This window comes from Thamnophis sirtalis, unplaced genomic scaffold, assembly GCF_051295495.1.
Source record: "Thamnophis sirtalis isolate CommonGarterSnake01/CBP01778 unplaced genomic scaffold, rThaSir2_p1.2 scaffold_7, whole genome shotgun sequence".
NCBI lineage: Eukaryota > Metazoa > Chordata > Lepidosauria > Squamata > Natricidae > Thamnophis > Thamnophis sirtalis.
The window spans coordinates 33,914,731-33,931,089 of NW_028261387.1; the positions used below are offsets into that span (position 1 = coordinate 33,914,731).

Consider the following 16,359-nt stretch of genomic DNA (forward strand, 5'->3'; position numbering starts at 1 on the left):
GAGGGTTCTCGAGTGGGTCCCGCCCTGACGATTGATGTGCGCCTTGGTGGCCACATTGTCCGTCAGGAGGAGAACGTGGCTCCCTTCCACCGAGGAGCGAAAGTGACTCAGGGCCAGACGCGCGGCCTTCAGTTCCAGCCAATTGATGTTGTGACGGAGGTCCGAGGCCGTCCATCTGCCCTGAGCCATCTGAGAGCCCACCAGGGCCCCCCACCCGAACAGACTCGCGTCCGTGGTGACGGTCACCCTGCTCGGCTCCCAGACCAAACACCCCCGCTGGATGGCCAGGGAGAGCCACCACACCAGGGATGCACGGACCCACGCCGAGATGCGGAGAGTCCGAAGGGAATTGCTCATTCGTCCCCTCTGATAGGGGATAAGCTCCCATTGAAGGGGCCGAAGATGGAGTCTGGCCCACGGGACAATCCCTATGCAAGAGACCATCTTGCCCAATAACTGCGACAGAGAGAGGATGGAAATGGAGCGCTTTGTGCGAACGCTCTCCGCCAGCCGACGAAGGCTGACCTGCCTCTCCTGAGACAGACGCACCTCCCCCAACTTGGAATCTATGACTGTCCCCAGATGCAGAATGCGAGTGGAGGGAGTGAGATGGCTCTTTTCGAAGTTTACCGAGAACCCCAGGGTCTGGAGGCTTCGAATGGTAATCCGAAGATCTGAAACGGCCTGAGACAGGGAGCCCGCCTGAAGCAAGACATCGTCTAAATAACATTGGAGGCGGACCGGGACCGATCTCAGATGGGCCGCCAGAGCAGCCAGGACCTTTGTGAAGGTCCTCGGGGCCGAGGCCAGGCCGAAGGGAAGAGCCCTGTACTGGTAATGGTGGGGCCCGTGGGAGAACCTCAAGAACCGGCGATGAGCGGGCAGGATGGGAATGTGAAGATAGGCCTCCGTGAGATCCACGGAGGCCAGGAAATCGCCTTTCCTGATGCCCTGAAGGATGGACTTGAGCGATGACATTTTGAACCGCCTGTAGACCAGAAACCTGTTCAGGCGCTTGAGGTCTAGAATTGCTCTCCAACCCCCCGTGCTCTTCGGGACCACGAGGAGATTTGAGTAGTGGCCCCGGCCCCGTTCCCCTGCGGGAACCGCCTCCACCGCTTGGATTTCGAGGAGGAGGGCGATCGCCTGACTCATCAGGCGGTGGCGCTCTCGACTCCGGGATGGAGGGAACGACCGAAAGAGATTTGGAGGAGTGGAGAGAAATTCTAACCTGAGCCCGTAACGAACCGTGGCTCGGACCCAGGCATCCGACGTGATGTCGTCCCACCGGTCCGCATAAAGAGCGAGGTGGCCGCCGATGGGATGACTCGGGTTCGAGTCACTTCCCCCTGCGGAAGGGACGGCTGCCTCCCCCCCGAAAGGGCCGCCGAGCCTGGCCCTGGAATCGGCTCCTGTCCTGGAAGGGCTGCCCCAAGAACTGCCTGTCAGAAGAGAAAGAAGAGAAGCGCTGGTTATAGCCGAAGCTAGGGGCCCTATACCGTTGCCTACGGAAGGGACGTGACTTGTTCTCGGCCTTCTTAGCCGTGGAGGGGAGGACCTTCTTCTTATCCTTATCCTCCACGAGGATGCGAGTAAGGGCCTCCCCGAAGAGATCGGGCCCTTTGAAGGGGGCAGCCGCCAAATCCCATTTCGCTTTGTTGTCCATTTGCCAATGGCGCAACCATAGGAGCCTACGGGAGGTGACCGAGGTGGCCAGGGCGCTAGAAGCAAACTTGACCGTATCCAAGGTCGCGTCAGCTGAGAACTGACACGCTGCCAGAATCTTGACCAGATCCTGATGGATCCGGTCTTCCTGTATGGGAATGCGTGCCTGCAGCTTCTTGAGCCACATGACCGTGGCACGATTAAAGTACGAAGCTGAAGCCGCCGCCTTAATGGCCCACGCTGTGGCATTGAAGTTCTTCCGCAAAGTAAGCTCTGCGCGCTTATCCTCCGGCTTCAACTTATCTGCCACATCGCCCGACACCACCGGGGAGGAGGACACCAATGCGGCCACAGGGATGTCAGCAGTCGGGAGCTGAATGGCCTGAGCAAAGGTTTGCTCCATGTTATAATGCCGACGGTCGGTACTGCCTGGAGAAGAGAAATTAGAAGTTTTAGCCCACTGGTCGGTCAGAACCTCTAGGAACAAGGGAGGGGCAGGGATCTCTTCCTTGTTGGTGGCCGTGGCAGAGAACATGACCATGTCGGGATCCCTTGGGGAGGGCACAGAAGGATCCCCAGTTCCGACCTTGGTGGTGTGCCTCGTCTTATCCAAGAGAACTTTAAACAAGGCGGGCATAAATAGGACCTTAGAAGAAGGTTCCTCCGAAACAGTGGTATTCTCATCATCTGAGAATCCCATCTCCTGGGATGCCCGAAACTGAGCCCTGTTCAGCCCCCCATGCCTAGAGTAAAGAGAGCCTTTGTCCCGCTGGGCAATACCCCGAGTGATGGCTGCAGAAATAAGCCTCTTAATCCCTTCAGGGAGATTATCCAGATCCTCCACATCCCCATAAGTAGAAGCAGGGCCCTGAGGGGCCAACCTTTGGGGGAAAGAGGGGCTCTGGACGTGCCCTTCAGAGGATCATCTATGGGGGATGGAGAACGCCCCCTCCTGGAGAAGGCCCGCAACCTACCAGGGGAGCTGCATGAAGAAGCCGGGCTAAACCCTCTAAGTAGAGACCTTTCTGAAATGGGCCTAACAGGGGACCTGGATCTGTCCCTAGATAAAGACTTGGAGGACTGGGCCTGCCTTTCTGCCCTGGCAAAGGTCCTTTCCAGCGCCCTATGGCGAGCTGCCTCATCCCTAGAGACAGAACTGGAGGGGCGCCTTGAAGAAAGGGGTCTCTGAGGGGGAGCCCTCCCCCCACCTCCTGATCCAAGGCCTCCTCACTCCCAGTAGGGCCTGCCCCCTTCCCCTGGGGAATCTCCGCTCCCTCGTCCATGCCCCACTCACGTGTCTGACGAAAGGAGCAGGAATCGGCCTCCAAAGTCCCACCTGAGACCAGGGCCTGAAGCCTGTGGGGAGACCTAGGCTCAAGGCCTCTCACTAGGCCGCACTAGGCCCGTCAATAAGGGCCAGGCCTCACGCACGTGGCAGCCTCCAAAATGGCCGCCGGAACTCCGTGCGCGGGAGAAAAGGGCTGGAAATAATCACCAGCAGCCCAGCCAGGCTTTTCTAGCTGGCGTTACTTTAAAATGAGCAGGGAGAGTACCCGCTCTCCTCCCCCTGCTCTGTCTCCCCGGCAACACAAACAAAAGAAGCCTGCAGCGAGGCCCCTCCGGAGCGATCTGCTCGCTCGAGCCTCGAGGCTTTGAAGTTTCTCTTTAACTTTCCTGCTGCAAAAACAGCCGCTTCAAAGTAGTTTGAATGAAGCAGTTTGAATGGAACCGCACCCCCGCACCCCCGGGGACGGGCTAAGGCTCCTGGCCTGTGGGGGGGAGACTAGTGTCCCACTGGGCTCTCCCCCAGCTGCCCGAGGCAGAGATCTGTCCCTTGGGGCCGCAGCAGATCAATTTAGAATTTAAACGGATTTAAAGTGCCCAATTAGCCAAATAGGAATCAGATTGAATAGAACTCACCCAAAAGGAGAAAACAAATAGAAACCTATCAAACTACTCTACAGCTTGGACCAGGCTGAGAGAGAATCTGGGCCAGCAATGGACAGGCACCGGTATTTATAGATTTCCTCTCAGCCTTGGACCAATCAGGCTGTGATAAAACCCACGTGTGACCATTCCCTCCTCCCATTCTGGAAAATAGCTCAGCCTTTTTCCTTTTACATTTTTTTTTTCTTTTCATGATGACAGTGGTGAGGCTCTGCCTCCCCTGCCTCCCCTGACTGCATGTCCCTGGAGTAGTCCTGTTGCCATATCTTTTATCTAAAACATGTATTTGATTCTCTTCATTTTATATTATTTTAATATTATCAAATATAAATAAAAATTGATTGGCATTCAAGAGAGAAAGGCTTTCTAAGAAGATTCCTTTGAACTGAACTATAGATCTCTAAAATAATTTTCTGTTGTATTACTTTCAGTGAAAAATCCAGTATTAATTATTTCTTGCAATAGAAAGTTCAATAAATTTTTAGTATGTTTGAAAGCATAGATTTTTTTAAAAAAAGTTTATATGGTTATTAATAATTTTATTGCCTCTATGTTGATATTATTATTCCTTCAATAAAAAATGAAAACTGGCAAAATACTGACAATATTGACAAAATACTTTTGGAAAATTATTTGACAGTGTTCTGGTTACTGCTATTTATAGAAGAATAGATTACTGGGACCTTTTAGTTAAGGTTTAAATCTTTATATACCAGTAATTTTGTTCATTGTGCTGTTTGCTATTCTATATTTAGTTAACTCAAAATTATATTCTAGAAGCAAGGCACATAATACTTTGGTGTTTTAGGTAGAAAAGGGGGCATCTGACCTTTTGTGACTAGTCTGTGACAGGTGCAACCTATTTTCTTCCAAATAGTGTTAATTTACATGTGCAAATCATCCTTTGAAATGTCTATTCTGTGTAACCACCACAGGGGAATTGATCATTGTCATGAATAGTGTAATGGGTAGCTGAGAGAGATAATTACTGATATTTCAGCACATTCGTGACTGCAAGTTAGTCTTTCAAGTGCATTTTTGTTTTCACAGCTTATTGTTAGAGCAAAGTTAGTTATTCATTGCAAAAACAAAAGTGTCTGTAAAAGTTTCTATATAAGGACAGCACATTGTTACAAATTAGTTTCCTTTACCATTTCTGGCAAACTCATTACAAAGTAATCGTGGCCTGTGTTGAAGTGCACTTCCTCTGGGACCAATAACTGTAAATAAGCAGGGCTGCAAGCTGGCTGATAAGTTGTTGTTCCGAAGATAACAGTCCTTTTTAGCAGTGTATTTGACCTTTTCCTTTATATTGCCTGAGGCTTGTCTAAGACCCTCAAGGACTTTTTTTTTTTCATTTTAAAGTTCTCTGTAGAAAAGCACAATGTGTGTTTTAAGAAGATTTTAAGATTGCTTAATGTATCTATTTGTTTTGCATTTTTATGGTAATTATTTGGCACATATAAGAACTCCAATTAGCATTTCATTGAAACAGGATTTCGTTGTTTATGACATGCAGTCTTTCTGATTTGTTTTAAGATTTTATGATGTGCTGAGACTATATTGAGAGATAACTGAAGCAGTATTTTTACTCCTTTTCTTTATATACATAATTCTAAATGATTTCCACTTTTATGTTATTTTATAATTGTAAATGAAATAAAACAGTAGCCTTATATAGACAGCTAATGCAAATGTGAGTAGCAACTGATGAGTGAATAATGCTAAAAGTCAGCCTTTATGGCTTTTTTATAATATGAATAGCCCTTGTAAACATAAAGAATATTTTAAAATAAACATTTAGGTGTTGAATATTATCTTAGAAACCTTTAAAATAATAGCTTTTATTATATTAGAAGATTAAGACATAGTTTTTACTTCTCTGAAGGATAAACTTTAAAAAAACCAATACTTTTTAGGTGCATTCACATATGTATCTCAAGACTGCATGGATGATTCTACTAGCTTGATTATGGTTTCATTATAACTAAAGTGTGAAAAAGGATACCCTTTTAATCCGGCGTGCAAGCGTCTGCCTTGTTTCAATGGCAGTCTTGAAGTCTTGACAAGCTATCTAAAAGGGAAGGAAGAATTTAATCAACTTGTTGTTGTGTCATCGAATGGATTAGCGGACTGGCTTGCGAGTGGAAACAGCGGTGAGTGTGGGCAGAAAGGGAAGATCGCAGAGGAGAACAGCCAAAGCAGTGAGTTTCCAGAGATCGGGTGAGAGAACCCTATAACCGAAAGGCCACTTGGAGGAGTGACAGCGACAGATTTTTAGAGGCAAAGACCGGCCCGAAGAACTAATTGGCATAAGTGAGCAATCGGAGGGGAGACAACAAGAAAGAGCAGGAACTGACTCTAGGTCATACAGACTCAAGTAGTGGAAAGAAACAGAGAAAGAAGGAGGACTTGGAGAACTGTGGTGTGCTTGAGAGCAGCGGTTGACAGACAGTAGTTAGGAAGAGAAGAGAACAATGAAACGGAAGGGGAAGAGGCTGATGCAACAGCTATGCTGAAATTATTTAGAATTATTTCAAACAGAAGAATGTGGACAATTCTGCAAAGACTGAAAAGAAAAGTAACTCAACCCAGAACTTAAAAGAAAAAGTGGTGAATGAACTGACTGCATTAATAGTTTAGTGAAATAATGACTAGCTGTATATAAGGTGAATGTATAGTCACTTCGACTTCACGGTACTGCATTGTTTTAAATGTAAAAATAATAAAAATATATTGAAAAAAATAATTTAGTGAAATAAGTTACAATTACATACAATATCTATATATAATATTTATAATACCTATAAATAAGTACTCAAGTCAATATTTATATTCATAAACAAGTAAGTGGAAAGCTTGTGGATATCTATCTATATCTATATCTATATCTATATCTATATCTATATCTATATCTCTCTATCTCTCTATCTCTCTATCTCTCTATATCCATATATCCATATATCCATATATCCATATATCCATATCCATATCCATATCCATATCCATATCCATATCCATATCCATATCCATATCCATATCCATATCCATATCCATATATATATATATATATATATATATATATATATATATATATATATATATATATATATATATATATATATATATATGTCTATGTTATAAATGCCTATCTGAGTTAAATTCCAGTAATCGTACTGAGGATATAATGAAATAATCGCACCTTTAAGATATAGTACTGTTGATATGAATGAGCACTGAGGCTTTCTCTCTCTGTCCTTTCCTCTCTCTGTTTGTTTCTCCTTTTTACTATTACCAGTTATTATTGAATAACTTAGATATATATATATATATAGACATTATTTAAGTTGCTTATACTACTTTAAGACTACTGTTTGTATATTAATATAGATAGAACAAGCTAAGTTAAGGAATCATTTAAAAAGGGGAGGAAAGGGAAAGATATTGGATGCTAATTTGGGATAACATATATAAGATATTAAAAGAACAAGAATTTTTTTAAAAAGAGATGGCGAATATCACAACAGCACTGAGAACTGGGAAAAAGACAATTGTAAACCCAGCAACAAATCCAGCGACAAAGGTATTGATTGCTTCTCCAGCATCCCAAAGGTCAACAGAAGAAAGGACTACAAAGGAAAAACCAAATTCTGGATCGAATATCGAAAATGTGCAGACAGCACTGCTAACTATTCAAGAAACTATGATTAAGCTTCAAGAGGCAGTAGCTAAAAACCACAGTGAATTGAAAACGGATATGAATGAAATGAAAATAGAGACGAGTGAAATGAAAAATGAAGTTAAAAACGACATACAGAAATTAGATGACAAAATGGGAATTATACAACAAACACTGGAAAAAATGAACAGTCAATAAAAGCGGTAGAAAAAAAGAACAGAACAGAGAAGAAACTAGACTTAGTTGAACAGCAGATGAAAGCATCAAGCAAAAACTTAGAAGACTCTCTCATCCACCTGGAAATGAACCATGCAGCATTTTACCTTCGATTCCAGAATGTAACAGAGACAAAAGAGGAAGATTTACCAATGATAATGTCGGGATTAATAGCAGAGATGTTAAAAAGAGACAGACATGAGATTCTAAATGAATAGGACGATATATATAGGGTAAGCACCAATTATGCCAGAAAACATCAATTGCCCAGAGAAATACACATCAGATTTGTGAGAAAAAAAGTAAGAGATATAATTTATAAAATAACAAGAGATGAGTCAATGATGTACAAAGGGAAAGAGATACAAACCCTGAAACAAATCCCGCGAAGAGTGCTATTTAGATGGTTGGTACCTGAAGGAATGCTGGTAACCTGGCAGGAAAAAAGGATTAAAGTTGACAATCTGGAGAAGGCACAGGATTTATATGAGCAACTAGTAGGCCTAGTTCAGATGGGAAGGTTACAAATAGTAATGACATGATTCCGGAACAATAATAATAATAATAAATACATGCCAGTTGCTAAGAGCCCCAATTTGATCACATGTCCATGGGGAAGCTGCAACAGTTGTAAATGTGAAAATCGGTCATAAGTCACTTTTTAGTGCTGTTTTAACTTTGAATGGGTCATTGGAACCTCAGTGGCACAGTGGTTAGAGTGCAGTACTGCAGACTACTTCTGACTGCCGGCTACCTGCAATTTGGCAGTTCAAATCCCACCAGGCTCAAGGTTGACTTAACCTTCCATCCTTCCGAGTGGATAAAATGAGGACCCAAATTGTTGGGGGAAATATGCTAACTCTGTAAAACTGCTTAGAGAGGTCTATACAGCATTGTTAAGCAGTATATAAGTCTAAGTGCTATTGCTATTACTATTAAATGAATAATTGTAAGTCAAGGACTGTCTTTATAGAGAAGTATTAATTGACTTTCTCTCCCAATCCATAACATTCTATATATGAGACTGGATAACTTGATTAACAGAAGATCAATCTAGAAGTAGCAAAGGAACCAAAAGGAGATTACTAAAGTTACAGAGAAATTGTAATAAAATCAGAAGTTTTGGAGAAAAGTAACCGTGCAATCATTAAACTTGTCTGACTGAACAGACTGGGAAGCTCCACAAGTAAAGTATCTTATGTTTATGGAACAGGGCAGTTTGCTGTTTTTTACTTACTTTCTCATCTTGTTCCCATAACCTTATAATTTGTTTTGCAAATGTTTCTAGGGAACCTTGGACGTGTTGACCATATTACTGAATTTGAATATGATCTTTTCATCAGACCAGACACATGTAATCCACGTTTTCGAGTCTGGTTCAACTTCTCAGTTGAAAATGTAAAAGAATCTCAGGTAAGCGCCATTTATGCTGAAGATTTAGGTGTATTATTGTTGAAGAAATAACAAATTATTTGTAAACTAGAGAAGTACTTTGCTGGTTTTTTAATATAACTGTCTTGTAGTATATTTGTTTAATCGGATTGTACATATTAAGTTGAGAAAGGGTTTTTGCTTCACATGATTGCCTGGGTTATTTGGGCAATCTAAAAAAATTATTGAAAGCCTAAAATATCACTATTATTAGCTTATTGTTCATAGTTTGTTATAAAGCAGTTTCTAATCTTGATCCTTCTGTTTGCTTATCATTTATTACCTAGAAGGAAAAAATGCTTTTGTTGAATGTTTTCTTCATTACACTTCAAAAGGATTTGGTATATGTACTTTGCATATTCTTTTAATTAGTTTTTGCCTTTTAGCTGTTCATTTATATTGAAATATAATTTCCATGTTGGTTACCCCATAATTAACAAATATTCTTTTTTACACAAAGCGTGTGGAATATACTGAATCTTTCTTATCTTGCTTTATTGATTTAGGATTTTAAAATTTAGCAGCCGTATTTCATTGGAGCATCCAAACAATCATTTAGCTACAGATGTAACTCCTTGACTTACAACTATTCACTTAGTGACTGTTTGACTATTTTTTACACATGACTATTGCAGCATCCCCATGGTCACATGATTGAAATTCAGATACTTGGCAACTGGTTCGTGTTTATGATGGTTGCAGTGTCCCCAGGTCACTTGATTATCTTTTGCAACTTTCTGATAAGCAAAGTCAATGGAGTTAGTTATATGTTACTAATTTAACAACTGCAGTGATTTACTTAAGAAGTGTGGCAAGAAAGGTTGAAAATCAGGCAAAACTCAATAAATGTCTCACTTAGCAACGGAAATTTTGGGCTCAATTTTCATTGTAGGTCTAAACTCTAAACAGTGTGTGTCCACATGTTTTCTTTATCTTTTTACACTATTTGATGCTAAGTTATCTTGATTTTTAAAAAAATAAGATATCAGGGTTCAAATGAGGGTCCTTGGTGCGCTCTCTCCCTCAAATATTAGAACACTGCTTTCATGTCACTCCTAATCCTTTTCACTAGACTAGACATACCCAATTCCTGCAACCGTTCCCATTTAAGTCTCCAGGCTTCTAATCATTTGTTGCATTTGAATATATTTTCCAAGGCCTTCTTAGCTACTCTATTGAGTGCTAGTTTGTGGCATATTTGCTGACTGCTTGTTCCTTTGCTGTTGATGGTTGCTCTTCACCACTTTGATATCTTCATTATCAATTTAAGGTGGGTTTTCTACATATTGTTATTAGCTCGGTCTTCTTTATTTTTCATTATAGCCCCATCTAACAAATTAATTTAAAAGGCTGAATCATTCTGCTTACTGTCTATTGCCTTTTAAATACCTGATGTACCACATTTAAAAGTAATATAACACTATAATAACCTTCAGCAAACAGAATATTATTGGTAGTTAGGGGTAAACAAATACAAATGCAAGAAAAGTCTATACAACACTATTTTTACCCAAGTTTATAATAAATGTATAATTGTGACACATCTTCATGTACGCATATTGATGGGAATGTTAGAAACCACACTCCAAAGAAGTACAGAGCAAAGCAATAAAATAAACAAAAATAGGATCAAATAAATAAATATTAATTTAATTCATAGTGATTAAAGTGATTTGTTTTATAACAAGTATGCCAGTCTCTATTTCTATCTTACAGTACATGCAAGCCATTTTACATACTATATTTTATGATTATCCTATCAATGTTAGAAGGAAACAATCAAAACTATTGATGGTGGTTTGGTTTAGTGGTTTAGTGGTTTATTCGACTTGTATGCCCCCCTATTCCCAAAGGGACTCAGGGCGGCTGATAAACCAGGAGGGAAGGGGAACAAATACAAAGAGTAAAACAGAAACAAAAGAACAATACAAAACAATTTAAAAAGTCACAACAAGCACAACCAATTCGAGTAGGGGTGGAACTCAACAGCCCCAGGCCTGCTGGAACAGCCAGGTCTTAACGGCTTTACGGAAAGCCTGAAGGGTGGCGAGGGTCCGAATCTCCATGGAGAGATCGTTCCAGAGAGCCGGAGCAGCCACAGAGAAGGCCCTCCTCTGGGTGGTCGACAGCCGGCATTGGCCGGCAGATGGAATTCGGAGGAGGCCTAATCTGTGGGATCTAATGGGTCTGTGGGAGGTAATTGGCAAGAAGGCGGTCTCTCAAGTACCCAGGTCCGATACCATGTAGGGCTTTATAAGTGATGACTAGCGCCTTGAAGCGTATCCAGAGACCAATAGGCAGCCAGTGCAGCTCTCAGAGGACAGGTGTAACGTGGGTGTACCGAGGCGCACCCACAATCGCTCGTGCGGCTGCATTCTGGACAAGCTGAAGTCTCTGAACACTCTTCAAGGGCTGCCCCATGTAGAGCGCATTGCAGTAGTCCAGTCTTGAGGTCACAAGGGCGTGAGTGACTGTTGTGAGAGCCTCCCGGTTCAGGTAGGGACGCAATTGGTGCACCAGGCGGACCTGGGCAAATGCCCCCCTGGTCACAGCTGACAAATGGTAATCTAAAGTCAACTGTGGATCCAGGAGGACTCCCAAATTGCGGACCCTGTCTGAGGGGTGTATAATTTCACCCCCCAGCTTGAGAGATGGAATACATGGCCAATTTTTGGGAGGGAAAAACACAAGCCACTCGGTCTTGTCGGGATTGAGAGCCAGCTTGTTCACCCCCATCCAGACTCTAACATCCTCCAGGCACTGACACATCACGTCAACCGCTTCACTGAGCTGGCACGGGGCAGACAGATACAACTGAGTATCGTCCGCATACTGGTGGTATGATCTCTCCCAGCGGTTTCATGTAGATGTTAAACAGGAGGGGGGACAGGACCGAACCCTGTGGCACCCCATAATTAAGGGACCTAGGGATCGACCTCTGCCCTCCAACCAACACCGACTGCGACCTGTCTGAGAGGTAGGAGGAGAACCACTGAAGAACAGTGCCTCCCACCCCCACCTCCTGCAACCACCGCAGAAGGATACCATGGTCGATGGTATTGAAGGCCGCTGAGAGGTCAAGGAGCACCAGAACGGAGGCATGGCCCCCATCTCTGGCTCTCCAGAGATCATCGGTCAGTGCAACCAAAGCAGTTTCCGTGCTGTAGCCAGGCCTGAAACCAGATTGAAAGGCGTCTAGATAATCAGTTTCCTCCAAGGACCGCCGGAGCTGAGAGGCCACCACTTTCTCAACAACCTTCCCAACAAAGGGGAGGTTGGAGACTGGACGGTAGTTATTTAAAACGGCTTGATCCAAGGACAGCTTCTTCAGTAGGGGTCTCACCACCGCCACCTTTAGAGGTTGGGAAAGAATGCTTCTCGGAGAGAGGTGGTCACTATCTCCTGGATCCAGCCCCGTGTCACCTCCCTGCTGTTCGCGACCAGCCAGGAGGGACATGGGTCCAGTACACATGTGGAGGCACTCACTGCTCCGATGGCCTTGTCCACTTCCTCAGGAGTAACAGACTGAAAATCAATCCAAAGATGTCATTCAAGACCCTCCCTCGGTACCTCGGCTGGCTCTGCGCAATTGGAGTCCAGATTTGCCCGAAGCTGAGCAACTTTATCCGTGAGAAATTGGACAAACTCCTCAGCCCTATCTTGTAAAGGATTGCCCGCATCCCTCCCCTTCAGGAGGGAGCAGGCTATCCTGAACAAGGCAGCTGGGCACGACTCAGCAGATGCAATCAGAGTGGCAATGTATGTATTTTTTGAAGTCCGAATTGCCCGAAGGTAGGCTCTGATGCAGGATTTTAACAGTGCTTGGTCTGATTCGGACTTACTGGATCTCCAGCGGCGCTCTAGGCGTCTCTTTTGGCGCTTCATCTCCCGGAGTTCCTCAGTAAACCAAGGAGCCCTTCTGGATCCACTGCCTCGGATCGGCCGTAAAGGCGCAATCCGATTAAGAGCCTCTGTCGCCGCCGAGTTCCAAGCAGCGACCAAGGCCCCAACCGGACTGCGGGCGAGAGTCTCAGGTATAACACCAAGCGCCGTCTGAAAGCCCGACGGGTCCATAAAGCGCCTGGGGTGGAACCACCTAATCAGTTCCTCCTCCCTACAGTGGGGGATTGGCCTCCGAAAGTCAAGCCTCAGTAGGCAGTGGTCTGACCATGACAGGGGCAAGATCTCAATACCCCTCAAACCAAGATCACAACTCCACTGCTCCGAGAGAAATACGAGGTCAAGCATGTGACCCGCTGAGTGGGTCAGATCCCAAATTACTTGGGTCAAGCCCATGGCTGTCATGGAGGCCATGAACTCCTGCACTCTATCAGAGTGCTCGCCGAGTGAAGGCAGGTTAAAATCCCCCAGAACCATAAGCCTGGGGAACTCAACCACCAGCTCGGCTACTGACTTGAGGAGCGAGGGGAGAGCTGCTGCAACGCTGTTGGGAGGCAGGTACGTTAACAGCAAGCCCACTTGACCCCCAGGGTCCAACTTCACCAGCAAGGACTCACACCCAACAAGCTCTGGAGCAGGGGTCCTACGAGGAACTAGAGACCCTCGGATAACAATGGCCACTCCCCCACCCCTTCTCTGCGGTTGCGACTGATGAAGCACCTGAAAACCCCCTGGGCACATCTCGGTGAGGGGAACTCCTCCCTCCAGGCCCAGCCAGGTTTCAGTAATATATGCCAGATCTGCCCCCTCGTCTAAAATTAAGTCCCGGATGAGGGGAGCCTTGTGAACCACAGACCTGGCATTTAGCAACAGCAACCTGAGACCAGGGCCCTGACTACTCGCGCCATCTGGCCTTTGAGTGGGACTAATAGGGCCGGAAGGAGGGATCTCTGTAACATAGCGAACCCTCCTTCCCCGGTAATGGCTCGCCCTAAAGTCCCCGCCATATCTGCCCCTCCCAGTTAGGACCGTAATGCTCCGGCCCACTCCCGTGTCCACAGGGCCCCCATCCTCCCCCGAAGCCACCGAAGTCCCCGGCAGGCCCTTCGAATCATACATTCTAAGGATGGGGTTAAACCTAGGCCCCCCTAACACTTCTGCAAAGCACTCAGTGTAGGAGGTACCCGGTTATAGTCCCAGCCTTCTCAGACGTACACAATCATACAATCAGGCAATCCCCACAGCAATTTAAAAACACAAATACAGCAATATAAAGATAAAAATGGGTACATTCATTCACACAATCGCACCACAAACACTCACCATACATTAAAATTCACATAGCACTGCGGTAGTGCGCTATCAAACAATGGTGTCAAGATGAAGAGAGAGCTGCTCCGCTCTTCTCCCTTCCTCTATGTCCCAGAAAGATGTCCACGGCCACAAGACCAAAAGTCAATAGTGTACAGGACAATCGTACGTGGGGGAGGGTAAGGCATAGACGTCTGATGTTCACAGATAGCAACTGTTCAGTCTTACTGAATCATGGTATATGATTGGTTCCATTTTTAGGGCCTTAGTCAAAATGATCAGACTATACAACTGAAACATGAAAGAGAATCTATCTCCTTGACACTGAGATGTGAAGAGATATAGTATATATTCAGAATTCGCAGGATATTTGTTTTGGTGGTTATATACATATAAAATAATGGATTCTCTTTTAGTTCAATTTGTGAACTTTCTAATGTATTTTCATGTAATCTTTTTTCATCTTTCAAATTTCCGGTAAGACAACTTGTGTCTGAAAGTAATGAGGCTTTAACAGTACCTTGGGAATCTATATATACTGTACTCTAGATATATTAAAGAAATATTTCAAATCATTGAATTAATATGTATATGTTTTACATTAATTGCATCATAAGAATCATAGAGGTTTCTTTGTACTGAACATGTCATAAAATAGTTAAAATGATTCATTTAAGATAATTAAATATCTTATTTTTTTCAAAACCCTCTTTAACTATTTTCAGATTATTATTTTTTTCAAAACCCTCTTTAACTATTTTCAGATACAATTTATGCCATACCTGTTTAAAACCTGTGTGTGTACCTTTCAACATTATCATCACTAGCACCAAGAGGACCAAAGAGGATCTCACTGTGTGCTTTAAATAACTTGATCTAATATTCATAGCTATGTTAGATACATTGTTACCAATATAGCATAAAGAATGCAAATACCATATTTTTATTTCTGATAAAAAAAATGTGTGCATTAATTTCAGGTTTTGTTTAAACACAAGGATTTTAGTTATCTGACTATTAACAAAGTACTCAATTGTATGATATGGTTTTATTTTACATTATACCATCATATATTATTATTATCAAATAACATTAGTCATATTATTTCACATACCAAAACTACACACATCAGTGTGTGGATGTCTGTGTGTATTGTATGTATGTATGTATGTATGGATGGATGTGTGTGGATGTCTGTGTGTATTGTATGTATGTATGTATATATACACACAATATAGTTTCTTGTTTTTAGAATAATTATATTCTCCTGTTTTAAAGCACACCACATTTATTTGCTTTTTTTGTAGAAAAAGGGACATAATATATTCTAATCTGTTACTGCCATAACAAAATTTAGTCTACAGAATAGAATTAATATGAATTGATATAGATAACATTGTGTTAAATTTATATGCTTAATTATTAATTTATAAGAATGTGTCAACTGCCAATTTGTTAGAAAGATAACTAGTATATTTTGTATTTCTGACTGTAAGTCTGATCTTTGATGAATAGAATATAAATACTCAAGTGTATCTAACTTCTGATATGATGACGTGTCTGTTAGAAGGAAATTCTTATAAAAAAGAATGCTACATTGTGATCATCATAATTATGAGTGATGTGATGCATTTAATTTACTTTCTATTTAGCAACTTTTAACATATTTCATAAATAAACCACAATCCAGACTTCGTAGGATATATCCGGTATATAGAAAAGACTGCTGCACTGTGCTTTGTACAGCGCTTATAATTTTTCTTATTTCTATTCTGTCTATATATATTCTTTCCAATTAATGTTGCCTGTCTGCCATCTTGGAAATGGAATGGATTTCTTTTGTTACATTCTTTTTTTTGGCAAAGTAGACATTGGCACTCGGGTTTCTTACTAACCACTGCATTGAATGTTGTTTTGCTGCTTTTGAATAACCAGGAGTGCTAGAAGAATATGTATTTTTAGTTTTTCACTATTATATCTTCTGTTGCTAATCAAAACATATACAATGATACTACGATAAGGGCAAAGCAAAATGGAAAAGGAAAGAAAAATTGTAGAAAATTTTATAGAAATGTTGATCATAGATTATATTCAAGACAGATTTTCTACTTGCTGTTTAAATGTCTTTTCAGATGATTATGGATATTGTCAATCATCCATGTCATGGTTGTTCAAGAAAGTCCAGCTGCCTTGTGAAAAACAGTTTTGTG

General features: G+C 42.7%; 1 protein-coding gene across 3 annotated transcripts in view; it reads left to right on the forward strand.

Annotated features, from left to right (window-relative positions):
- BEND5 (BEN domain containing 5) overlaps positions 1 to 16,359 on the forward strand; it is a 1,240,338-nt gene that overhangs the window by 42,220 nt on the left and 1,181,759 nt on the right. For 2 of the 3 annotated variants that reach the window (XM_014070495.2, XM_087719700.1), the window contains exon 3: positions 8,796 to 8,920. The exons of the other annotated variant lie outside the window; for it this stretch is intronic. In XM_014070495.2, the coding sequence (XP_013925970.2) occupies positions 8,796 to 8,920 (125 nt within the window). The remainder of the gene's footprint in view (positions 1 to 8,795; positions 8,921 to 16,359) is intronic. 3 annotated transcript variants of the gene reach the window in all.